Raw genomic sequence first — 24,967 nt, forward strand, 5'->3', positions numbered from 1 at the left:
TCATCTATCCTTGGAATGAGGTACTCGTCTATTTTTGCTACTTTATTTAATGTCAACTTGTTGTGTTCGCATATATGTCTGGTCTGGTCGGGCTTGACAACTGGACCTATGGGTGTGGCCCACTCAGAGGATTGAACAGGTTGAATTACACCCACCCTGCATGGCCCTGCATCCATCTTTTCTTTCAGTGCGTAAGGCACGGCTTTGGCCTTGAAGAAACGTGGCGTTGCCTGGGGATCGACATATATCTTGGCCTGCAAGCCTTTCAACTTCCCTCATTCATCCCGAAAAACCATGTTGTATTTCTCCAGAAGTCCTGGGATCCCACCTGGTTTTATATGAAATATCTCAGAGCAGTCGAGTTTCATCTTCTGTTGCCAACCTCAACCTAAAAAACTGGGTCCCTCCCCTTTTATGACTTTCACAGGCAGTTGGGCTCTTTGTTGCTTGTAAGAGACTGGGACGGTGGCGACGCCCTTGACTTGAACAGATTCTCCCGTGTAAGTTTTTAATTTAGCAGTTGTCCACTCCGAGTTTATTGGCTGTCTTCCTTCATTAAGGTACCTGAAAGCTTGCTCTCCTACCACTGTAGTTGAGGCACCAGTATCCGTTTCCATATACAGTGGCTTCTCATTTACTTGTACTGTCACCGCAATAGGCTCAGTTTTCACAGCGGTTACATTATACAGGGAGTGCACGTTTGCATCAGCAGCTTCAGCCTTTGCTGTACCCGCTAACTCGATCATGCTTGTTTGCTGTCTTGCAGGCTGCCTCATCTTTGTCCAGCATTGCCTAACCACGTGTCCCTTCTCATGACAATAATGATATTCTGCCTCTCTGAATTTGCAAGTATCTGCTCCGTGGTCACCTCCACATCTATAGCAATTTTGTCTTGAAGTCATTGATAAAGCCTTCCTGTTAGGCTTCTTAACGTTTCTCACGGTGGACATTGAATCGTGCTTTGATTCTGCAGGTCCGGTTTTTGCGCCAGGCTCAGCGGCAGGTTCTCACCCCACATGAAGTACGGCGCCATTATCCATGTGTTGCAAAGCCTGCGAGTCTCTCGCAGCACGTTCCATGGCGAGGGAGATTTCTAGAGCACACTTAAAATCGATACTGTCCTCAGCAAGCAAGCGGCGCTGAATGGCATCGTCCTTGACTCCACATAGCAATCGGTCCTACAGCATACCGCTTAACGCGTCCCCAAGGTCGCAGTATTCCGTTAACTGCTTTAGGTTCACCAGATGGGTTGCAATGGACTCTCCCGGGGCCCGAAGTGGTGAATTGAATTGAAAGCGCTGCATTATCATGGATGGTGTTGGCTGGAAGCTTGTTTTCACTCGGTTCACTAATTCACTATATGACTTGGAATTGAGCGCACTCAGGGCAGTCAGGTTGTGAATCAGGTTGGATGTTTTACTGATGCGCACACTTAATAGGATCACTTTCCCCTTTTCTTCAGCATTTCCTACAAAGTAAAGTCCGAGGCGCTCAGCATACTGGCTCCAATCTTCATTAGCCTCATATGGATCGATTCTTCCCAACAGCGGCATGGCAGGTGAGGAGTTTTTAAAATTCAATTTACTCACAGTAACAGGGTGAGGTGCACAGTCAAAGTCGATTTTACCCTCATCGCCAAGTGTGATGACTCGATGGAACAGAGAGATTTCGTCAAGAAACGGTTAAACTTTTATTACAGAGACATCTCGGAGTGCTTGCACCTAGACCTGATCCCTCGTCCGAAAGATTCCGCCCCCTGGATTGCCCGCACGAAGAGCTCATTGGTCAAAGCCCCTGCAGCATATCACATGACCCGTGATTGACAGGAGGGAGGGACAATACGTGCAGTTACCGCAGTTGAGTTCCACTTTTCTAATTCCTATGCATTCTTGGTGCATCGTTGAGCTGTATCACAGCACCACTTTTCTCTGTGTGCCCTCCTATCAGACCAGTCTGGCCTCACTTTGTATTAATTTCACAGTTCCATAAAAATGTAGCATTGAATGAGAAAGGAGGAGGTTTATTAATCTTCAGCTCATGCAAAACTCTACTGCCTGTTCCCTATTCTGCACCAAGTGCTGCCCCTACACTTGCTGATCTACCTTGTCTCCAGGTCCAGTGACACCTCCAATTTAAAACTCTCATCCTTGTGTTAGGTTCCTCCCTCACTCTATCTCTCTAACTCTTTATAACATTAGAGCTCCCTGCTATAACTCTCCATTTCTTCAACTCTGGCCTATGGTGCCCTTCCATTCCTTTGCTGCACCATTGGTGGATGTTGTAGGTTTGTCTGTTGTTGTCTCATGAAGAGATCTAGAGGTTTGTATGTTAGAACAGTAACTGTTTATTCTTAAACACAACTATATACGTATGTACAGTGTTCAGTCTGGCTACCTCAAGGCAAACTTCCAACCTACTACACACTAATACTGAACTACTACTATAGTCATGTGACTCCCTTTACATCACTATGTGGGCAGTAATACTTCTCCAATCCCACATTAACCTTTTCAGTCCTGAACACCGTACTACTACAGTGGTCATGCCTTAAACCAGCTAAACACAGGAAATGGGGGAGGCAATGGTGCAGTGGTATTGTCACTGGACTAGTAATCCAGAGACCCAGAGTTATTCTCTGAGGACCTGGGTTTGAATCCTTCCATGGTCAAATTTGAATTCAGTAAAAATCTGGATTTAAAAGTCTAATGATGACCATGAAACCATTGTTGATTGTCATAAAAACCCATTTTAGGGAAGGAAATCTGCTGGTCTGGTCTACTTGTGACTCCAGGCCCACAGCAATGTGGTTGACTCTTAAATGCCCTCTGAACAAGGGCAATTAGTGATGGGCAACAAATGCTGGCCTGTGCAGCAACAGCCACATCCCATGAATGAATTAAAAAAAAAAAATTAATCCCAGAACATTGGAACACAGGAGAAGGCCATTTGAGTCTGCTCCACCACTCAATAAGATCATGACTGATCTGGTTGTGGTCTCAGCTCCACTTTCCTTTCTACCCCCCCATAATCTTTTCCATCTCTCTCTCTCTCTCCCCTGCTTAAAGACCTTCATTAAAACACACCTCTTTAACCGAGCTTTGGGTCACCTGTCCTAATATCACCTTATGTGGCTTGTGTGACCTAGTATGCAAAGCACTTTGGGAAACTCTTCTACATTAACAACAATTTAATAATAATCTACACCTTCAAACAATTCGAACAGGATCCTCTTTCTATGAAACTCACCTAAGCATTTTAGTGATGTCACCTTGCCTGAATTACATTCGGTGCTGCCAAGAAAAGACAATCAGAAAATAAAATCAAAACTGAGCAAATACGTTCATACTAAAATATTAAAATGGTGACCAACACGGTGATAAAAAGGTCTTTGAGCTTTGCTAAGGTTCAATTTTTTGTTTTATTCCAATGGAAGTGAACTCCGAATACCTTGGCAATCATTGCTGGGTGTCCATTTACTGTCCACATCCTCCATATGCTGTTAAAATAACTGGTCTTACTACAGGTCGTTAGGTTCATCTCTGACCTCAAATTATACCCTGCACAATCCCTTCCAACATATTTAAAAACAAGTTAGATACTGTAATGCTCTGATATCCTGCCAAATTGAGATCAAATGAGCTTTGGAAATTTCTTTATCAAAACTGCTCCTGTGACCTTTAGATCTCATTATTATTACAGTAACTTCAAAACCACATTGGAATCTCTCAACTTGCAATAAACTCTTGTCTGGAGCCTGTAGAGCATCGGAAAGAAAATCAATGCTAAAGCAAAAAGCAGTGATTATAATAAATCATTATGTGTGCGTCTGACCAACAGTAATACCATCAGACATTAAGCTGATTATTGGATTGCACAGTTTCTTTCCTGCAATGTTTTCAAAAGTTGTTGCCTGAGAATGTGACTGAATTTGAAAAGTGTTAAATTGCCATGGCAAGGCAAAACAGTTTATATGAACGTGTTAAGCTTATAAAACACATCAGAGCTACTAATTTTTAATGGTTTAGGTACCTCAGTGGGATCACCATTTGTATCTTGGGGCTGTGGATTCTGTGCTGGCTAAAATTTACTTCCACAAAGTTAAGCTTCAGCTTCTCCTCAATGGATGCGATAGGGAACTCTGTGGAGTTGATGTAACTGGGGGACAGAAATCAGAGACATAAGGGAAAGGCCTCACTGATTGCAAAGCCAAAACCAACAGCGCTTTACAACATACAAATAAATATTCAAATGATATGTAAAATATGCTAAGTTATATATGCAAATTGGGAAGTCATGCCTTGGGCAAGAGACTCGGCATCACATGGCCTCCCGAGGAAAATCCAGGGAATTTCCCCATTTTATTGCACGTACAAACACAGGAACAAAGGGGGGACAGAAAAAGACCTGTTGCTCCATTCAGGCTGCCCCATGCGAGTGTGATACTTTATGTATCACAGTACCCGTTAACCTCTCCAGCCTGGAAACCTAAAGTTCGGAAACACCAGTTATCCGGAAATGTTTTGAGCAGATCCAAGCGACTCATGGCATCATTTTAATTCAGGACTTTGGGGGCAGAAACATGGAAGATACGAGATTTGGATAACTAAAGCAATTTTTGTTACAGTTTTATAATGTTTCATCACAGCTTTATGTTTCAAATCAATATTCATATCTACATTGCTTTCTGGTTCACACGCTTGTGGTTAGGCATTCTAATGTCATTGTATAATCCAGAAAACTCTGAAATCCAGAAATGACTTGGCCCCATGCATTCTGGGCTAGAGGGGTTACAGTGTATACTCTCTACACCACTCAAAACCACATGGCCTCTTGGGAGCTTGTGGAAAAAAAGCAGATTAAAAAAGGACAACACAATTTAAAATCATACAACCTTAGAATGGTTAAAGCAGAGGAGGAGGCCATTTGGCCCATTGTGTCTATGCAGGCCTCTCCGGCTGGCTCCCTGCCCTGCCTCCAACTGGTTCACTCTGGTCCTGATAACTTTATGCATTGTCTACCGTTTATCTGAGTTATCAGATCTTCTGTGCATCTATTGCACATCAGAGGCTGTGCAAGTTCCAGTTTCTGAGTGAATCTAATCATCAATCAATCACTTGCCCTACCAATCAGGCTATGTGAGAATGCCATGCTGTTTGGTAAGGGAGGAGGCCATTAGGCTCCATGGATCTGCTCTGCATCCAATTAGATCACAAATCTCACCTACATTTAACCACCGTTAACACATATCCCCCTTGATATCCCTCAGCAAACAATAATCAATCGACCCCAGTCTTGAAAGTTTCAATTGACTCAATGTCCATGGCCTTTTCAGGAGACAGTTCCAGATTTCACTTATATGACTACATGTTGACAATTTCCTCACATTTTGGGGCACCTTTTGTGTTTATTTTCCTAATGTTACTCCTTCCATTGACTCTCAGGTGTAAGGTTGCCTGTGTCACACACTCAGCTCCTTCAGATACTCTTCAACACTCATAACTTGAAGGCGATCAGGGATGGACAATAAATGCTGGCCTTGTCAGCTACAGTCACATCCCAACAGCAAATGAAAAACAAAACTCAGTGAGCATTGCTTGCCCTTCTAGGATGCTGTGCTGAGACACTTCAGCCAGAAGGTTCTACGTTCACTCCAACTTCTGTGCTGAGTTATCTAAGTTCATCAGTGATGGTGCTAGAAGCAGTACAGCATCCCTGATGTAGGGAAGGGTGAGGTGGGCAGGTGGGGGGTTGGGTGGAATTAAAACAGACTTCCCTCTTCATGATTATTAGGCTGTGTCTCATATTTGAAGTTCTTGGGGGTCATCATGACTCAGGACAATAATGCACGCAGGCCAGAGCACATCTCTCTCGATTGAAGCGAAAAGCGGGATTGATGTACAATGGGCAGCTGATCCAATGTGGTCCATTATACACTGTTAACCAAAGTCATAAATACCCCCATTGAGTGTACAAATTGGGCAATTGTGAGATTGGATTCTTCTGTCATGACCTCATCGATTGAGTGGCAGCTGGAGCTCACTGTCAAGTTTCTCATGACTATTCACACCGTTTGGACAAAGCCTCAGAGAATGCTGTTTGGCAGAGAACTATAAAAAAAGAAGAAAGACAGACCTGCATTTCTTTAGCGGTTTTCACGCTGCCCCCTCAACACCTCCCAAAATATTTTACAGCCAGTTAAACACTTTTTGAAGCATAGTCTCCGCTGTAGTAAAGTGTGGCAGCTAGTTTTCACATAAGCTCCGACAAAGAGCAGTGAGATGAATAACCAGCGGGATAAGGGTGTTCGGCAGAGTAAGGGTTAATGTGGGACTGGAGAACATTCCCACCCACCTAGTGATGTAGAGGTCAAAAAGAAAATAAACAGTTGAAAGAACAGCTGACTGTCCTTCAAGATCAAATGCAAATGGAGTAAGTAACCCTTCAGCAGTATGAAGAAATGAAGACTGTTGTGAACAGCAGAATGGAAGAGCAGCAGTAGAAACTCGAGGAGACTCTGTTGAATTACAAGAAAACTCAAGACGAAGCAATTGAACTTCGCAAAGAAAAGGAAAACCTGTTGAAGGACCTTCGCGTGTTACAAGGTCAAAGTTTGTTCCTCTGGGACAATTACGAAGGGAAGCAAAATGAATTTAAAGTCACCCTGAACAAACTGAAGAACCAAGATAAAAGCAAAATGCTGCGGATGCTGGAAATCTGAAACAAAAACAAAAATTGCTGGAAAACCTCAGCAGGTCTGACAGCATCTGTGGAGAGAAAGGCAGAGTTAACGTTTCGAGTCCGTATGACTCTTCATCAGAAGAGTTCTGATGAAGAGTTATATGGACTGAAGAACCAGTTGGCAAAGAAGACTCAGCAATATTCAATATTCCAGGAGGAAGCCAAGAGGTACAAGAAAGAAACCGAAGAGCTGAAGAACCGGCTGAATGGAACAGAGGAAGCATTGAAAGGAAAAGCTGTAGAACTTACCAAGTTGTGAGCAGAGGATGAAGCCATGAGTAGCACAATTACAGAGCTGAAACAAGTTAAAACTTCACTGGAGACAGACTTGGCCAACAGGGAGACCAAAATGATGGACAAGGACAAAGCTCTGCTGCAGACAGAGAAAGAAAAGACAAAAATAGGATTGGAAAATGCAAATCTAATGCTGAAGTTCAAGAAACTAGAAAAGAAAGCACAGGATGCCTCAAATGTACCGAGATCCATTGAGTTGTTGAAAAATGGCATAGCTGAAATTGTGAAATGAGTGGAAATGAAGGTTCCATTTTTGAAATGTCAACGTCCAGCAAGAACATTCGAGTCCGCTCTAGGAATGAGCAGAGTGCACATTCCCTTCAGAAGGAATGGGACAAGCCCATGGTGCCAAAGTAGACGGGCTGTTGATAAAGAGAAATGCAACTCGAAGGTGCACAAGGTAACCAGGTAGTTCAAACACAGATTACTACAATTTAAACATCAAACCAACAAAGTCAACTGAAAGCAACTGAGACTACCATTGCTCCAAACATGATAGGATGAGATCTGGAAGAATTGTCAAGTCTCCAGACCATCTGCCTTTTGAAGTCAGAGACTTGAGGCGGGGGAGGGGGTGGTGGGCAACGGGGGGAGAAGGGTAGCAAGCAAAATAAATATTGTATTGTGACTGTAGTTGGCTAAGGAATTGGGGAGGCGGTGTAGGATAAGGGTGTTCGGCAGCGTAAGGACTGGAGAACAGTATGGACTACATAGTGATGCAGAGAATCACGTGATAGTAGACTGTCTGTGGGGTAGAGTCTAGAAGGAGCATGGGACAGCACCCATGCATGGCAGTACCTTGGATATGTACATAGTTATGGGTTACCAATAAACAGTTTATGTTTAACCATACAAGCCTTCAGACCTCTCTGTGAAACACCAGACAACCTTTACAGCAACCAAATCATCTGTTTTGGTGATGTTAATTGAGAGAGAACTATTGGCCAGGACACCGGGGAGAACTGCCCAGCTCCCCAGCTCTTCTTTGGGATCCTTTACACCCGCCTGACAGGGCAGACCAGGTCTAGTTTTCATGTCTCACCAGAAAGAAGGCAGCTCCGACAGTGAAGCTCGCAAGTCCTTCAGTTTTTAAGAGATTAGGCTAGGGAAAGAATATACATTTTTAAAAAAAAATTGTATTTACCTGCTGTATCCCAGTTGTTTACACGCAGCGGTACCATGCACAGCATTCCATCCCTCCCAACACACCGTCCTCCAGGTACCAGCCGTATAAATCTGCACCACTGAACTTTTCCCACTGACTCGCACTGACAAAGCCAAGCAGAAAAGGAAAAGAGGGTAAGGTCACGGCTGGAGCAGATACACCTCCCAAATCGACAGTATAAGCAGTCAACAGTAGGCATTCCCCTGCCGAACTCTTCAAAACCAGCAGGCATAACATCATCCTGAAGGTCTGATGCTGGTTTGTCATGTGAGTGGGTCTGCTCATCGTTTGAATTATGGAATTATGTTCCATTCCTTAGCAATAAAAATCTTACGCTGTGCAAAGTACAAAATCTCATTGAGCCAGGTCTTTCTGAAATGGGGTATCCTCATGATGTGCACCATTAGGTTAGTGTTTTTATTGTCCCCATCAGCTCAAACGTTCCCTGCGCCATGACATTCTGGAAGTTCAAGCTGATAATGGCGCAGAGAGGGCAAAGGACCTTACTGTACGATGAGCCGATCTCCTTAATCGCCGAGGTTTGAAGATCAGAGAAGCAACAGAGGGAAAATGGAGAAGGAAATAAGGTGAATCAGAGTCAAATCAGGTAAAGAAAAGAAACAAAGAGAGGGGAAGGTTGATTAGACAAAGAGAGAAAAGGTACAGAGAAAAAAAATAGGGAAACCACGTTGAACTTTAAGGTTTGATATTTTTGAAAACCCAGAGAAGAATTTACTACTTGCAGGAATGAGGTTGAACAGGTTAAATTGGTCCCTTCCTGAGCCAGAGAGATTGTTTGGCATTGCATTGACATGTCATTAAATCATCCTGTCATTAAAGGATATGTATGCTATTAATTACCAACTTTCTGTGTCAATAATGAAGGCTAAGGATTAAATGTCATTTGTGTAAAGCAAGCAATGTAAATCGATCAGCAAATTCTGGAGATTAGCTACTCCCAGCGTATCTCTTAATCCCCTGCATTTGCTGGCCAATTTGTGCATGTATAACGGTGTGTAACATTAACGTGCTGGTATCTCTCCAGCAAAACTTGGCCCATTAGGAAAATGAACATTTAAATAAATTAATTTTCTACTTTACCACATCCCAGTTCATCTTCTCCCGAAGGGCAGTCTTTGGTACCATCACACCGAGCTGTGTGCCATATACACGATGAGGATGTGTGACACTGGAACTTGCCAATGCAACTGTGTGTGACTGAAAGAATTTTAATTGGTTTTGTAATTATTACTGGCTTTTAACAGTTGTTGTCTTACAGTGAGCTTTGTTTAAGAATAAATTAAAAAAAAACCAACTGGATTGATTTTACTTTATTCTCTCGTAGGACATGAGTGTTGCTGGCAAGGCCAGCATTTGTCACCCACCCCTAATTGCCTTGCTAGACCATTTCAGAGGGCAGTTAAGAGTCAACTGCATTGCTGTGGGTCTGGAGTCACATATAGGCCAGATAAGGATGGCAGATTTCCTTCCCTATAGGGAGTGAACCACCAGATGGTTTTTTTATGGGAATCAATGATAACTTCATGGTCACCATTATCAAGATTGGCTTTCAGTCCCCAGGCTTAATTGAATTTAAATTCCACCAGTTGCTGTTGTGGGGTGTGAACCTGCGTCCCTAGAACATTAGCCTGGGCACCTGGATTACTAGTCTAGTGACACTGCCACTATGCCACCATCTCCCCACAATTTTTTCATGCCTGCATTTTGGTTAAACTGTTTTTGCATCTAATATTTTTTCTCATCTGAAAGTAATGACTCAGATCACATTTACACTACAATGAGTGTAAAAGATCCATCCTTCAGGGTGTCTCTATTTCACTATGGAGTCAAGTTGGGCCCTAACACTGTGTTTACACCGGATAAGTCATTTTTGTGGTGCAGAGACTGTTTAAACTTGAACACTGGCAGCACAGCCTCATAAAATTATTCCTTATATTTTAGCATTGATGCAAGGTGCAAACACTTTGAATGGATTTCAAGCCTTTCTGTAAACGAGGCTGGAACAAGAGTTAAGGGTGAAATTTGTATTAGTACGAGTTTCTTTAATATTTTCATAATACAAAGGGCTATAAGTCAAATTCACTCTCAGAAATTGTCCCCCAGCTTAAGTGAAAGCACTTTGTTCGGCTGGTTGCTAGATAGTTTGTTTCAGGGAGGAGCCAAGATTCAACTCAACTCCAAATATGCTGCATGATTTGTTCAGCCATGAGCCTGAGTGCAGTTTTGTTGAGTTGAATAGACGGCTATTTACATTTATTCTGTGGCAATTATCATTTCAGCAGAATTTAAAATTCTGGTGCTTTTAATGGGAATCTGATCTTTACTGCCCGTTTGATGTCCCAATCCAAATTGAAGGTTGCACCATAAGCCCCTATGATTAGTCGGCTGCATAAGAAATATATTTTAAATAAGAAACGTTATTTCCCTGATAGGCTTATGCTACCTTTATTGTTTTGTCAATATTTGTGCCATCAGTATTTTGGTATACTTTCCTGATTCTGTATAATTTTATGACTTCTCAATAAACTTGACTGTTATTTCTGGCCATAATGTAATGATCTTACAGTATGATACATATTGCCTTCCAGAGTGGATAGAAGCGGGGAGGTGATGGCATAGTGATATTGTTGCTAGACTAGTAATCCAGAGACCCAGCGTAATGCTCTGGGGGGACATGGGTTTGAATCCTACCACAGCAGATGGTGGAATTTGAATTCAATAAAAACCTGGAATTAAAAGTCTAATGATGACCACTGTCAATTGTCATAAAACCCAACCTGTTCACTAATGCCCCTTTAGGGAAGGAAACCTACTGTCCTTATGTTGTCTGGCCTGGCCTACATGTGACTCCAGATGTGGTTGGCTCTTAAATGGCTCAGCAGTATCAAACCACTACAAAGCCTCAAAAAGGAATGAAACCGGACAGACCACCTGGTCATTGCCCTAGGCACCGGAAATGACAACGGCAAACTTGGCCCTGCAAAGTCCTCCTTGCTAACATCTGGGGGTTAGTGCCAAAATTGGGAGAGCTGTCTCCACAGACTAGTCAAGCAACAGCCTGACATAATCATCCTCATTGAATCATATCTTACAGATAATGTCCCAAAAACCACAATCACTATCCCTTGGTATGTCCTGTCCCACTGGCAGGACAGACCTAGCACAATGGTATACAGTCAGGAGGGAGTTGCCCTGGGAGTCCTCAACATTGACTCCAGACCCCATGAAGTCACATTGCATCAGGCCAAACATGGGCAAGGAAACCTCCTTCTGATTACCATGTACCACTCTCCCTCAGCTGATGAATCAGTGCACCTCCATGTTGAACATCACTTGGAGGAAGCACTGAGGGTGGTAAGGGTATAGAATGTACTCTGGGTGGGGGACTTCAATGTCCATCACCAAGAGTGGCTTGGTAGCACCACTATTGCCTGAGCTGGTCAAATCCTAAAGGCCATAGCTAGTAGGCTGGGTCTGCAGCAGATGGTGAGGGAACCAACAAGAGACGAAAACATACTTGACCTCATCCTCACCAACCTGCCTGCCGCAGATGCATCTGTCCATGACGGTATTGGTAGGAGTGACCACTGCACAGTCCTCATGGAGAAGAAATCCCACCTTCACATTGAGGATACCCTCCATCATGTAGTGTGGCACTACCAGCATGCTAAATGGGGTAGATTTTGAACAGATCTAGCAACTCAAGAGTGAGCATCGAAGAGGCGCTGTGGACCATCATCAGCAGCAGATTTGTACTTGAACACAATCTGTAACTTCATGACCCAGCATATCCCCAACTCTAGCGTTGCCATCAAGCCTGGTTCAATGAAAAGTGCAGGAGGGCATGCCAGGAGCAGCACCAGGCGTACCTAAAAATCAGGTGTCAGCCTGGTGAAGCTATAACACAGGACTATTTGCGTGCCAAACAGTATAAGCAGCAAGTGATAGACTGAGCTAAGCGATCCCACAACCAACAGATCAGCTCGAAGATCTGTAGTCCTGCCACATCCAGTCATGAATAGTGGTGGACAACTAAACAACTCACTGGAGGAGGAGGCTCCAAAAATATCCCCATCCTCAATGCTGGGGGAGCCCAGTCAGTGCAGAAGATAAAACTGAAGCATTTGCTACAATCTTCAGCCAGAAGTGCCGAGTGGATAATCTATCTCGGATCCTCCATAGGTCCCCAGCCCCACAGATGCCAGTTTTCAGTCAACTCAATTTACTCCACGTGATAACAAGAAATGGCTGAAGACACTGGCTATTGCAAAGGCTATGGACCCTGACAATTTTCCGGTATTAGTGCCGAAGACTTGTGCTCCAGAACTTACCACACCAAAACCAATCTGTTCCAGTATAGCTACAACACTGGCATCTACCCAGCTATGTGGAAAATTACCCAGGGATGTCCTAGTCACAAAAGAAAGAACAAATCCAACCTGGCCAATTACCACCCCATCAGTCTACTCTAGATCATCAGTACAGTGACGGAAGCGGTCATCAACAGTGCTATCAAACACAGCTCACTGACGCCCAGTTTGGGTTCCGCCAGGGCCACTCAGCTCCTGACCTCATTACAGCCTTGGTTCAAACATGGACAACAGAGCTGAATTCCCGAGGTGAGGTGGGAGTTAATGCTCTTGACAACAAGGCCGTGTTTGACTGGGTGAGACATCAAGGAGCCTTAGCAAAACTGGAGTCAATGGGAATCAGGGGGATAACTCTCCACTGGTTGGAGTCATACCTAGCATAAAGGAGGATGGTTGTGGTTGTTGGAGGTCAGTCATCTCAGCTCCAGCACATCATCGCAGGAGTTCCTCAGGGTAGTGTCCTTGGCCCAACCATCTTCAGTTGCTTCATCAATGACTTTCCTTCCATCATAAGGTCAGAAATGGGGATGTTCACTGAGGATAGCACAATGTTCAGCACCATTCATGACTCCTCAGATACTGAAGCAGTCCATGTCCAAATGCAGCAAGGCCTGGACAAGATCCAGGCTTGGGCTGACAAGTGGCAAGTAACATTCGTGCCACATAAGTGCCAGACAATTACCATCTCCAACAAGAGAGAATCTAACCATCTCCCCTTGACATTCAATGGCATTGCCATCACTGAATCCTCCACTATCAACATCCTGGGAGTTACAATTGACCAGAAACTGAACTGGACTAGCTATATAAATATTGTGGCTACAAGAGTGGGTCAGAGGTTGGGAATCCTGTGTCGAGTAACTCACCTCCTGACTCCCCAAAGCCTGTCCACTATCTACAAGGCACAAGTCAGGAGTGTGATGGAATACTCCCCACTTGCCTGGATGAGTGCCGCTCCCACAACACTCAAGAAGCTGGACACCATCCAGGACAAAGCAGCCCGCTTGATTGGCACCACATCCACAAACGTTCACTCCCTCTATCACCGATGCACAGTAGCCGCAGTGTGTACCATCTACAAGATGCATTGCAGAAATTCACCAAGGCTCCTTATACAGCACCTTCCAAACCCATGACCACTACCATCTAGTAGGACAAGGGCAGCAGATAGGTGGGAGCACCACTACCTTGAAGTTTCCCTCCAAGCCACATACCATCCTGACTTGGAAATATATCGCCATTCCTTCACTGTCACTGGGTCAAAATCCTGAAACTCCCTCCCTAACAGCACAGTGGGTGTACCTACACCACATGGACTGCAGCGGTTCGAGAAGGCAGCTCACCACCAGCTTTTCAAGGGCAACTAGGGATGGGCAATGAATGCTGGCCCAGCCAGTGAAGCCCAAATCCCATGAAGGATGAATAAAAAAAAAGAATTCCTGGTAATTTATACAACATGGCAAGTGCAATCGGTGATTCCCTGGCCTGGAAACCCAGTTAAGTCACACATGAATGTTCAAGCTTACATTGATGGGAGATTTCCTCTTCATGGAGCTACTTCTTGCTGTGAACACAGGTAAATAGAGTTATGAGAAAGCCGAAGGTTTTTAAGCTATGCACGTTCCCCTGTAAATGAGTGTGTACACACCTTGCTTCACTGACTTTCGAATATATGGATCTGCGGAAGCCCATAGCTAATCCTATGTTACCCAGGATTATAAACTAATAATATTGAAGCTAACTGGAAGGTAGTAAAGACTACCTTAGTAAATGCTCCTCAGTGGAATATGACACCAATTGTGTGCTTTTGCTTGAACGGTTTGAAAATAAGATGATGGATTCTCTCCAGAAACATGAGTGCGAGAGATCAAATGACAGTAGGAAAGGCAATGCTACACAGAATGACTGATCAATGACATATCACTGTCATGAGAACAGAGATCAAGTTTAGCAATTACTAAAACAACCTTATGTCTAACAATTGGTTATTTTGAAATTTGATTTTGTTTCTGTGTGGAACAACCCCAACTGCAACCGTTGTGTAAACAATTGTAGCGTGGCATTTTACCATGTGGGCCATCACAACACCGCTTCCAGCAGAGCTCATTATCAAATTGAGAGGCAGAAATGTTTTCACCTCCCTGGTGCAAATCCACTGAGAGTCACCATATCACCTTTGTGTCAACTGTGAGGCCACCTAGCTCAGTATCGATCAGGAATTGAGCCCAGGACCTCTGGTCTACAGGGCACAGTAACACACCAACTGAATCATCAGGGCAAGCTATCCATTCACCTTGACTGGCGGCCGCTTTCTGTGTGCAAATTCTTTGCCATGCTTCCCTATATTGTAACAGAAACTGCACTTCAAAAGTGCTTCAATAGCTGTGAAACACTTTGGGGGTGACCTGAGGTCATGAAAGGAGCTATAGGAATGCAAGTTCTTTATTTCTAATAGATTTACAGCATTTTTTACATACTATCGTGGGATGTGGACATCGCTGTCAAGACTAACATTTTTGTGTCCATCACGAATTGTCCTTGAGAAGGTGGTAGTGAGCCATCTTCTTCAGCTTCTGCAGTCCATATGGCATAGGTACACTGTTATGGCACAGCAGATGTTAAATGTTGAGTTATTCAAATCTCGAAGGGAAACTTGAAACAACTGCCACAACTTGTTTTGCAATCTGTATAAATTTTGAGAGGTGTCCTTTGAATTCAGTAGTAATAAGACCACAAAGTCTTATAATTTTTTACAAAACTAGATTAAACATTTATTAACAAGAAAAATGATTTTAAGCACATACATGGATCTACAAATTACTCCTGTGATAACTTTTAAATCCCCTAATTAATCTGAATCCCAGTTATACTATTGTTAAGGCAACAGTAAGACACACAGATTTTAAAAGACCCAGGCAAGGTGACGCACGATACCCTGAACCAGTCGAATTCAAAGTGAGTTTTCTTAACTTCAGTTACTTGAAGACAGTAGCTTGAGTCATAGCTGCTGAAGGCTTTTCACACTTGTTAGATCCTAAAATGCCTACTGTTACACACAGCCTTTGCTCCTTTATATATATATATATATATATATATACATATATATATATATATATATATAAATTTATATATATATATTTTCCCCTTTGAATGTAAATTCCCATTGTTTCACTATATCTTTGAACTTTACCTTCCTGATAATAAAAATCTTTCATAGTACTAAGTTTTAACAGTAAGCTTTGGGAAAAAATAAACACATTGGGCAAGACTTTTACCTCGTCAGGCAGAGGCAGCAGGCGGGCCTGGGAGCGGTCATGAAACCGACGGCTGCCTGCGATCGGACCCCGATCGCGATTTCACATGGCTGGCTAATTAACGGCCAGCCAGTGTGAATCGTGCGCTGCAACGCTGAGCGCTGCAGGGGTGGGGGCGGAAGGAGAGTGAGTGCGGAAGTCTGCTCATGCGTGCGGGTGCTCGGACTGAAAGCTCCCTGATAGCACTGAGCTGCCTTAGGGAGCTAAAGAATATTAAAAACATAAATAAAGAATTTCAAAATGTTAAATCATGCCCCCTACATGTGACTCTACCACATGGGCAGGGACATGTTAAGAATGAGTTTTAAAAGTTTTTATTGTTTTAAATCACTAGTCGAAACCTCATCCCACCCGTAGATGAGGCTTTGCAAAAAATGCAAAGGCCGCTTGGCCTACTCGCCCGCCCGCCCGCCAACCAAGCAGTTGGACGGGCAGTGAAAAATCTGATTTAATTAATTTATTAAGGGCCTTAATAGGCCTCTTAATTGTCGGCCGGTGTGCTGCCGCCTCTCGAGCACACTCGCTGAACGAAATATCGTGAGAGTGCGTGATGGCGTTGGGATACTAGCCTCATCGTGCACTATTTGACTCTCATTTGGGTTGGGCGTGCACCCGCCTGGCGAGGGAAAGTCTCTGCCCATTGTTTCTGAACTTTACCTGGCTAGGTGGTACTTTTCACTCCTCCTTTGAAAACAATCTAGCCTGGTTTATTTAAAAATGCAAATGTTCCCTTGACACCTATGTTTACCGACTTAACATTTCAAACCTAGCTCATCTTTTACCACATCAGAGCTTTCAGACCAGCTGCCTTTAATCCTAGTAAGTCTCATATACACACACAAACACACACACATACGACATACACATACAAACACACACACACAAACACGACACAGATACCATTATTTTATAATAAATTTCAATAACATTATGAGGATTATTAGATCTTCCTGACACACACTTACAGTGCTGTTAGAAAAAGGGAGTTCCAGGATTTTGAACCAACGACAGTGAAGGAACGGGGATATAATTCCAAGTCAGGATGGTGTGTGGCTTGGAGGGGAACTTTCAGGTGGTGGTGTTCCCATCTGTCTGCTACCCTTGCCCTTCTGAGTGGTAGAGGTGATGGGTTTGGAAGGTGCAGTCGAAGGAGCCTTGGCAAGTTGCTGCAGTGTATCTTGTAAATGGGATACACTGCTGTCAATGTGGATCGGTGCTGAAGGGACTGGATGTTTAAGTTGGTGAATGGCATGTCGATCAAGTGGATTGCTTTGTCCTGGATGGTGTCTGGATTCTTGAGTAACATAGTAAGAGTTTCAGTCAGCAGAGGAATTCACTCCGTCTAGTTCACCTATCCACGGTATTCCCATGGTACATTAAAACCCAATTGTTCAGAAGAATCTGTTGGGTTCCTTGTTGAAACTCATTGGGGAGAATTTTCTCCCCATTGGGGGGGTTGGGTGGGAGCCGGCGCAGGCGGGAATGCTGCAGGTCACCGCCCGCGATCAGCTGTGCACTGCCCTTTTACGTGGGTGGGCCAATTAAGGCCCGCCCAGCGTGACGCACACCCGGAAGCGCTGAGTGCTCCCTGTGCGGGCGGGGGGGGAGTAGGCTGAGTCGGGGCCTGCGCTCTTTCACGCGCATGCGCAGGAAAGGGCGCAGAAATCTCCCTGAGGCACAGAGCTGCCTGAGGGAGATTCATTTGATTTGTAAAAATTTTAATAAAGATTAAAAAAAAAATTAAGACATGTCTCTTCCTGCGACAGTGTCACATGAGCTGGGACACATCAATGAACTTTAATAAAAACTTTCATTCAATTTATAAATGCTTCATGAAACCTCACCCCGCCTGTGGGTGAGGTTTCATGATAAATGTGAAGGCCGCCTGGGCTCTTCACCTGCCCCCCCCCCCCCGCCAACCTTAACTTTGGACGGGCAGCTCAGTTAATCACTTTAATTAGTTTTTAAATGGCCTTAATAGGGCTTTGACAGTTCGGCGGACATGTAGTCAAGTCGGCTGCACGCCCGCTGAATTGAGGCTCAGAATGACGCGCGGTGACGTCGGGACGTCCGGCCTGACATCACCGCGCGTCATTTTACCCGATGGCGAGCAGGCCCCACCCCCGCTCACTGACCCGAAGGTTCTGGCCATTAAAGTGTCTTGTTTCGCCGCCTGTGATGTCAATCTGCTCCACATAATCACCCTCCGTTCTATAAAAATGTTCCTCCTTCATTTTTTATTTGTTCTTGTTGTAGATATGGCCCCCTGTATTTAAATTCTATACATGGTCTAAACACTTACTTTGGATCCAATTCATCAAAGCCTTTCATCATTTTCAATACTTCTATCGTATCTTGGCCTCTTTCAAGAGAGAAAGGATCCAGGGTAAGAAATCTTTCCATATAAGCTATTAACTTAGACTCTGAAATCTTCTGTGTAGATCTTCTCCATATCCCCCACAACAACTAGTTACCTTTTTTGAAACAGGGAGGTTAGGACTACACACTGTACCCTAGGTAGGGTCTCACCAGGATCAAACTTACAATGACTTCTCTCAATTTATAAATTATACCTCTTGCTATGCAACCTAACATACTTTTCTTTAACAAAATAGCAAAATACTGCTGTAAATCAGAAATAAAAACCGAAAGTGCTGGAAATACTCAGCATCTGTGTAGAGAGAAACAGGGTTAACAGTTCAGGCCAATGACCTTTCGTGAGAGCTGGGAATAGCTGGAGGAACAAGTACATATGCAGGAAAAGGGGGAAGGGGAGGAAAAGAGCAAAAGAGAAGGCTGGTGATAGGATGGAAGACAAGGGAAATGAAATAATAGAAGAGATGAATGGGGGGGGGGGAGGGGGAAGGGGGGGAATGGATGAGTAAAGAGGAGTGCAAATGGAAAATGCAGAATCACTACTAACAGCTGCAATCCAAAAACAAACAACCAAAATTACATGGGAGCAGAGGTTATGATCCAAAATTGTAATAATGCCACCCTATCACTCTGGTTGATTTGGCACAATTCTTTCCCTTAAAACACTTGGAAAGTAAATAAAGAATAGTGGTCCCAATACTAAGCTTTGTGGCATTCCACTGGCAAGTTGCTGCTGACTACATGCTTGCTCATGCAGGACAACTCAGTTTTGTTTAAAAATCATGTCAATTCATTTCAATACATTCCCATCTTGCTGATAAGGACATAAAAACTTAAGAAATAGGAGCAAGAGTAGGCCATATGGTCCCTCAAGCCTACATCGGTATTCAGTACGATCATGGCTGATCATCAACCTCAACTCCATTTTCCCACTCACTCCCTATATTCTTTGACATCCTGAGAAACCAAAAATCTGTCTATCTAAGCCTGAAATATATTCAACAATAGAGCATCCACAAGCCTCAGTGGTAGAGAATTCCAAAGGTTCACAACCCTTGGAATAAAGAAATTTCTCCTCACCTCTGTCCTACGTGATCAGCCCTGATTCCTGAGACTGTGCCCCCCTCCATGTTCTAGATTCCCCAGCCAGAGGAAACAGCCTCCCAGTGTCTACCCTGTTTAGCCCTTTTAGAAACTCGCATGTTTCAATGAGGTCACCTCTCATTCTTCTAAACTCCTTAGAATATAGACCAAATTTACTCAGCCTTACATTATAGAGTATCCCTCTCATCCCAGGAACCAACCCAATGAACCTTTGCTGTACTGCTGCCAAGGCAAGTAGATATCTCCTTCGATATGGAGATGAAAACTATGCACAGTACTCCAGGTGTGGGCTCATCAATGCCCCATAGAATTATAACAATACTTCATTATTCTTGTATTCCATGCGCCAGCCTTCAGTCCATTTGAGTGCCTCCACGTAATATCAAAAAATGGCTGACAGCACTGGATACTGCAAAAGATCTGTGCCCCAACAATATTCCGGCAATAGTACTGAAGACTTTTGCCCCAGATCTTGCCATGCCAAAGCCAAGCTGTTCCAGTAAAGCTACAACACTGGCATCTATCCAGCAATGTGGAAAATTGTCCAGGTATATCCTGTACAGAAAAAGTAGGACAAATCCAACCTAGCCAATTACCAACCCATCAGTCTACTCTCGGTCAACAGTAAAATGAAGGAAGGTGTCATCAACAGTGGTATGAAGCGGCACTTGCTGAGCAAAAATCTGTTCACTGACGCTCAGTTTGGGTTCAGCCAGGGCCAGTCAGCTCCTGACCTCATTACAGCCTTGGTTCAAACATGGGCAAAAGAGCTGAACTCCAGAGATGAGGTGAGAGTGGCTGCCTTTAACATCAAGGCAGCATTTGACCGAGTGTGGCGTCAAGGAGTCCTAGCGAAACTGGAGTCAATAGGATTCAGGGTGTACACTCTCCACTGGTTGGAGTCATACCTAGCACAAAGGAAGATGGTTGTGGTTGTTGGAGGTCAGTCATCTCAGCTCCAGAACATCAATGCAGGAGTCCTGCATCTGGGCCCAACCATCTTCAGCTGCTTCATCAATGACCTTCCTTCCATCATAATGTCAGAAGTGGGGATGTTTGCTGATGATTGCACAATGTTCAGCACCATTTGCGACTCCTCAGTTACTGAAGCAGTCCATGTCCAAGTGCAGTAATACCTGGACAATATCCAGGCTTGGGCTGACAAGTGGCAAGTAACATTGGTGCTACACAAGTGCCAGGCAATGACCATCTCCAACAAGAGAGAATCTAACCATCACCCCTTGAGGTTCAATGGCATTACCATCACTGAATCCTCCACTATCAATATCCTGTGGGTTACCATTGACCAGAAACTGAACTGGACTAGCCATATAAATATTGTGGCTACAAGAACAGGTCAGAGGCTTGGAATCCTGCAGCGAATAACTCACCTCCTGACTCCCCAAAGCCTGTCCACAATCTACAAGACACAAGTCAGGAGGATGACAGAATACTCCCTCCTTGCCTGGATGAATACAGCTCCAACAACACTCAAGAAGTTTGACAACATCCAGGACAAAGCAGCCCGCTTGATAGGCACCCCATCCACAAACATTCACTTCCTCTACCGCCGACGCATAGTAGCAGCAGTGTGTACCATCTACAAGATACACTGTAGAAACACACGAAGGCTCCTTAGGCAGCACCTTCCAAATCCAAAACCACTATCATCCAGAAGGACAAGAGAAGCATGTACATGGGAACATCACCACCTGGAAGCTCCCCTCCAAGCCATTTGCCATCCTGACATGGAAATATATCACCATTCCTTCACTGTCGCTGGGTCAAAATCCTGGAACTCCCTTCCTAACAGCACTGTGGGTGTACCTACACCACATGGACCACAACAGTTCAGGAAGGCAGTTCACCACCACCTTCTCAAGGGCAATTAGGGATGGGCAAGAAGCCCACATCCCTTCAATGAATAAATAATTTTAAAAACCCTCGAAATAAAGGCCAACAACTACTTGTCTTCTTAATTGCTGCGCCTGCATGCTAACTTTCTGTGTTCTGATAATTGACCTAAAATGTTTCTCTTTCCACAGATTTTGCCAGGCCTACTGAATATTCCCAGAATTTTCTGTTTTCATTGCTAACTTTTAATGTTCCTTTTATGGTCATGGTTGATGGATGCTTTTGCGAATGGAAAATATTTTCTAGTGACATTCCACAGGGCTCAGTTTTGGCTCACTTGCTGTTTGTTGTAAATATTAATGATTTGGACTTAAACGTGGGTGGAATGATTGAGAAATTTGCTCATGACACCAAAATCGGCCATGCAGTTGATGTTGAAATGGGTAGCTGTTGTCTCCAGAATGAAAACAATGGTTTGGTTGGGTAGGCGGAGAAGTGGAAAATGGCATTCAATCCAGAAAAGTGTGCAGTAATGCATTTGGGGAGGGCAAACAAAGTTACAGAATGCACAATACATGGGAGGATATTGATGTACAGGAAGTGAGGGACCTTGGCATGCATGTCCAAAGGCCTCTGAAGGCGGCAGGACTGATGGATAAGGTGGTATGTTAAGCAGGTTTATTAGACTGTTTTTGAGGATGTTACTAGTAGAACTGATGAAGGGGAACCAGTCGATGCAGAATACTTGGATTCCCAAAAAGGTATTCAAAAAGGTTGAAAGTTAATATGCAAGGTAAAGGTTCATAGGTTTGGGGGTAATACATTAGCATGGATAGAGAATTGTTTAATGGAGCGGAAACAAAGAGTAGGGTTAAACAAGGCATTTTCAAGTTAGCAGGCTGTATTTAGTGGAGTGCCATAAGGACCTATGCTGCGACCTCAGCTATTTACAATGTATTGGCGGGATTTTCCAGCCGTGACACCAGTGGGCATCAACAGCTCTCCAAATGTTCCAGTCTCATTCATAACGATGGCCGCCACTGTCAGGGCTGGAAGATTCCGGCCTATATTAATGACTTAGATGAAGAGACAGAGAGTAAAGTATCTAAATTTGCTGATAATACAAAGCAAGGGAATGTAAGCTGTGAGGAGGACACAAAGAGGCTACAAGTGAGTGGCAGCAAGATGTTTAATGTAGGGAAGTGTGAAGTTATTCACTTCTGTAGTGAGAATAGGAAAGCAGAATATTTTTAAGAGGTGTGAAACTTGTGAATGCTGATGAACAGAGGGACTTGGGTGTACTCATAGAACCATAGAAAAGTTACAGCGCAGAAAGGGGCCTTTCAGCCCATCGTGTCTGCACTGGCCAAAAAAACAATAAAATAAACCAGCTGCCCATTTTAATACCACCTTCCAGCACCTGGTCCATAACCTTGCAGGTTATAGCACTTCAGCTGCAGATCCAGGTGCCTTTTAAATGAGTTGAGGGTTTCTGCCTTCACCACCAAACCAGGCAAGGAATTCCAAACACCCACCACCCTCTGGGTGAAGAAACTTTTCTCATGTGTCCTCTAATCCTTCTACAAATCACCTTAAATCTGTGCCCCCTGATAATTGACCTCTTTGCTAAGGGAAACAGGGCATCTCTACTTTATTTAGGCTTCTCATAATCTTGTACTCCTCAATCAGGTCACCCCTCAGCTTCCTCAGTTCCAAGGGAAAAAAACTTTCAGTCTATCCAATCTTTCCTCATAGCTGCAATTATCAAGCCCTGGCATCATTCTTGTAAATCTCCTCTGTACTCTCTCCAGAGCAATTATGTCCTTCCTGTAATGTGTCGACCAGAACTGTACACAAAATTCCAGCTGTGGCCTAACCAGCATTTTATACATTCCATCGTTATATCCCTGATTTTGTATTCTATACCTCATCCAATAAAGGAAAGCATTCCAGATGCTTTATTTTTTAAAATTCATTCATGGGATGTGGGTGTCACTGTCTAGGCCAGCATTTATTGCCCATTCCTAATTGTCCTCATTCAGAGGGCATTTAAGAGTCAGCCACATTGCTGTGGGTCTGGAGCCCCAAGTAGACCAGACCAGTTAAGGACAGCAAGTTTCCTTCACTAAAGAGACATCAGTGAACCAGATGGATTTATTACAACAATTGACCATGGTTTCATGGTCATGCATCAGACTTTTAATTGCAGACTTTTATCTACTGTGGCAGGATACAAACCCAGGTTCCCAGAGCATTACCCTGAGTCTCTAGTCCAGCGACAATACCTCTACGCCATCCCCTCCCCCTGACCTGTTGGGACTATTCCGGAATCTAGGGCCAGGATTTTACCGCCCCACCGCGGCATGTCTCCCCCCCGCCGACGGACGTGGCGAACCATTTAAATTTCCAGTCAGTTCGGCAGGACTGTAATATCCCGCTGGGTTGGAGGGGCTATAAAATTCTGGCCTAGGGAACTTTGGAGAATCATAACCAGTGCATCCACCATCACTGCAGCTGCCTCTTTGAGAACCTTAGGGTATAGAGCATCAGGTCCTGGGGATTTGTCAGCTTTTAGTCCCCTAAATTTCTCCGATACTTTTTCACTGCTGATATTAATTACCTTAAATTCCTCACTCTAATTAGCCTCTTGTTTGCCCTCTATTTCTGATATGTAATTTGTGTGTTCTACTATGAAGAGAGGCACAAAATACTCATTCAAGGTCTCTTCCATCCTGATTCCCTATGATAATATCTGTTAGCTGCCTCGAAGGGACCATGCTTAACTTAGCTACTCTTCTTTCTTCGACACTTGCAAAAGCTGTTACCATCTGTTTTTTATATTCCCGGCTAGTTTAATCTCATATTCCATTTTTTCCCTTTTTATCACCTCTTTGGTCGCATTCACTGTTTTCTAAAACACTCAAATCATCAGATTTACTGCTACCCTTTGCAACAGTATAAGCCTCCTCTTTTAATCGAAAACAATCCTTAACTTCCTTAGTGAGCCAGGGATAGGTATTTCTTGCTGAGTTTTTGTTTCCTATTGGGACATATTTTTCTATAATTTCTTTAAAGGTTCTCGTTGTTTATTTATCGCCACACCTTTTAGTCAGTCAGCCTTAGCCAGATCTCTCCTCATATTTATGTAATTAGTTTTCTTTCAATTTAAGATTTTTGTTTGGGCTTGGGTCTTATGTAGTAGCATGTTGTGTAGACTGGGGTTAGATGCTTTCCTGAAATCCAGGTAGATAATATCCACTGTCTCCCCCATCTAGGTGAAGGTGACATCAAGGCCACATTTGATGAGGTGTGGTATCAAGGAGCCCTAGAAAAACTGAAGTCAATGAGAATCAGGGGGGAACGCTCCACTGGTTGGAGTCATACCTAGCATAAAGGAACATGGTTGTGGTTGTTGGAGATCAATCATCTCAGTCCCGGGACATTGCTGCAGGAGTTCCTCAAGGTAGTGTCCTAGGCCCAACCATCTTTAACTGTTTCACTAATAACCTTCCCTATATCATAAGGTCAGAAGTGGGGGTGTTCGCTGATGATTGCGCAATGTTCAGCACCATTCGCAACTCCTCAGATATTGAAGCAGTCCATGTCCAAATGCAACAAGGCTTAAACAACATTCATGCATGGTGGCAAGTGACATCTGCACCACAGAATTATGGCCAGGCAATAACCATCTTCAACAAGAGAGAAACTAACCATCACCCCTGGACATTTAA

General features: G+C 43.8%; 1 protein-coding gene across 1 annotated transcript in view; it reads right to left on the reverse strand.

Moving 5' to 3' along the window:
- tmprss3a (transmembrane serine protease 3a) overlaps nt 1–24,967 on the reverse strand; it is a 60,768-nt gene that overhangs the window by 21,001 nt on the left and 14,800 nt on the right. The window contains exons 4-7 of the mRNA XM_078560478.1: nt 9,299–9,415; nt 8,177–8,300; nt 4,030–4,155; nt 3,247–3,290 (exon numbers count right to left, since the gene is read on the reverse strand). Coding sequence (XP_078416604.1) covers nt 3,247–3,290; nt 4,030–4,155; nt 8,177–8,300; nt 9,299–9,415 — 411 coding nt within the window. The remainder of the gene's footprint in view (nt 1–3,246; nt 3,291–4,029; nt 4,156–8,176; nt 8,301–9,298; nt 9,416–24,967) is intronic.

The sequence above is a fragment of the Cetorhinus maximus genome, chromosome 16, assembly GCF_964194155.1.
Source record: "Cetorhinus maximus chromosome 16, sCetMax3.hap1.1, whole genome shotgun sequence".
NCBI lineage: Eukaryota > Metazoa > Chordata > Chondrichthyes > Lamniformes > Cetorhinidae > Cetorhinus > Cetorhinus maximus.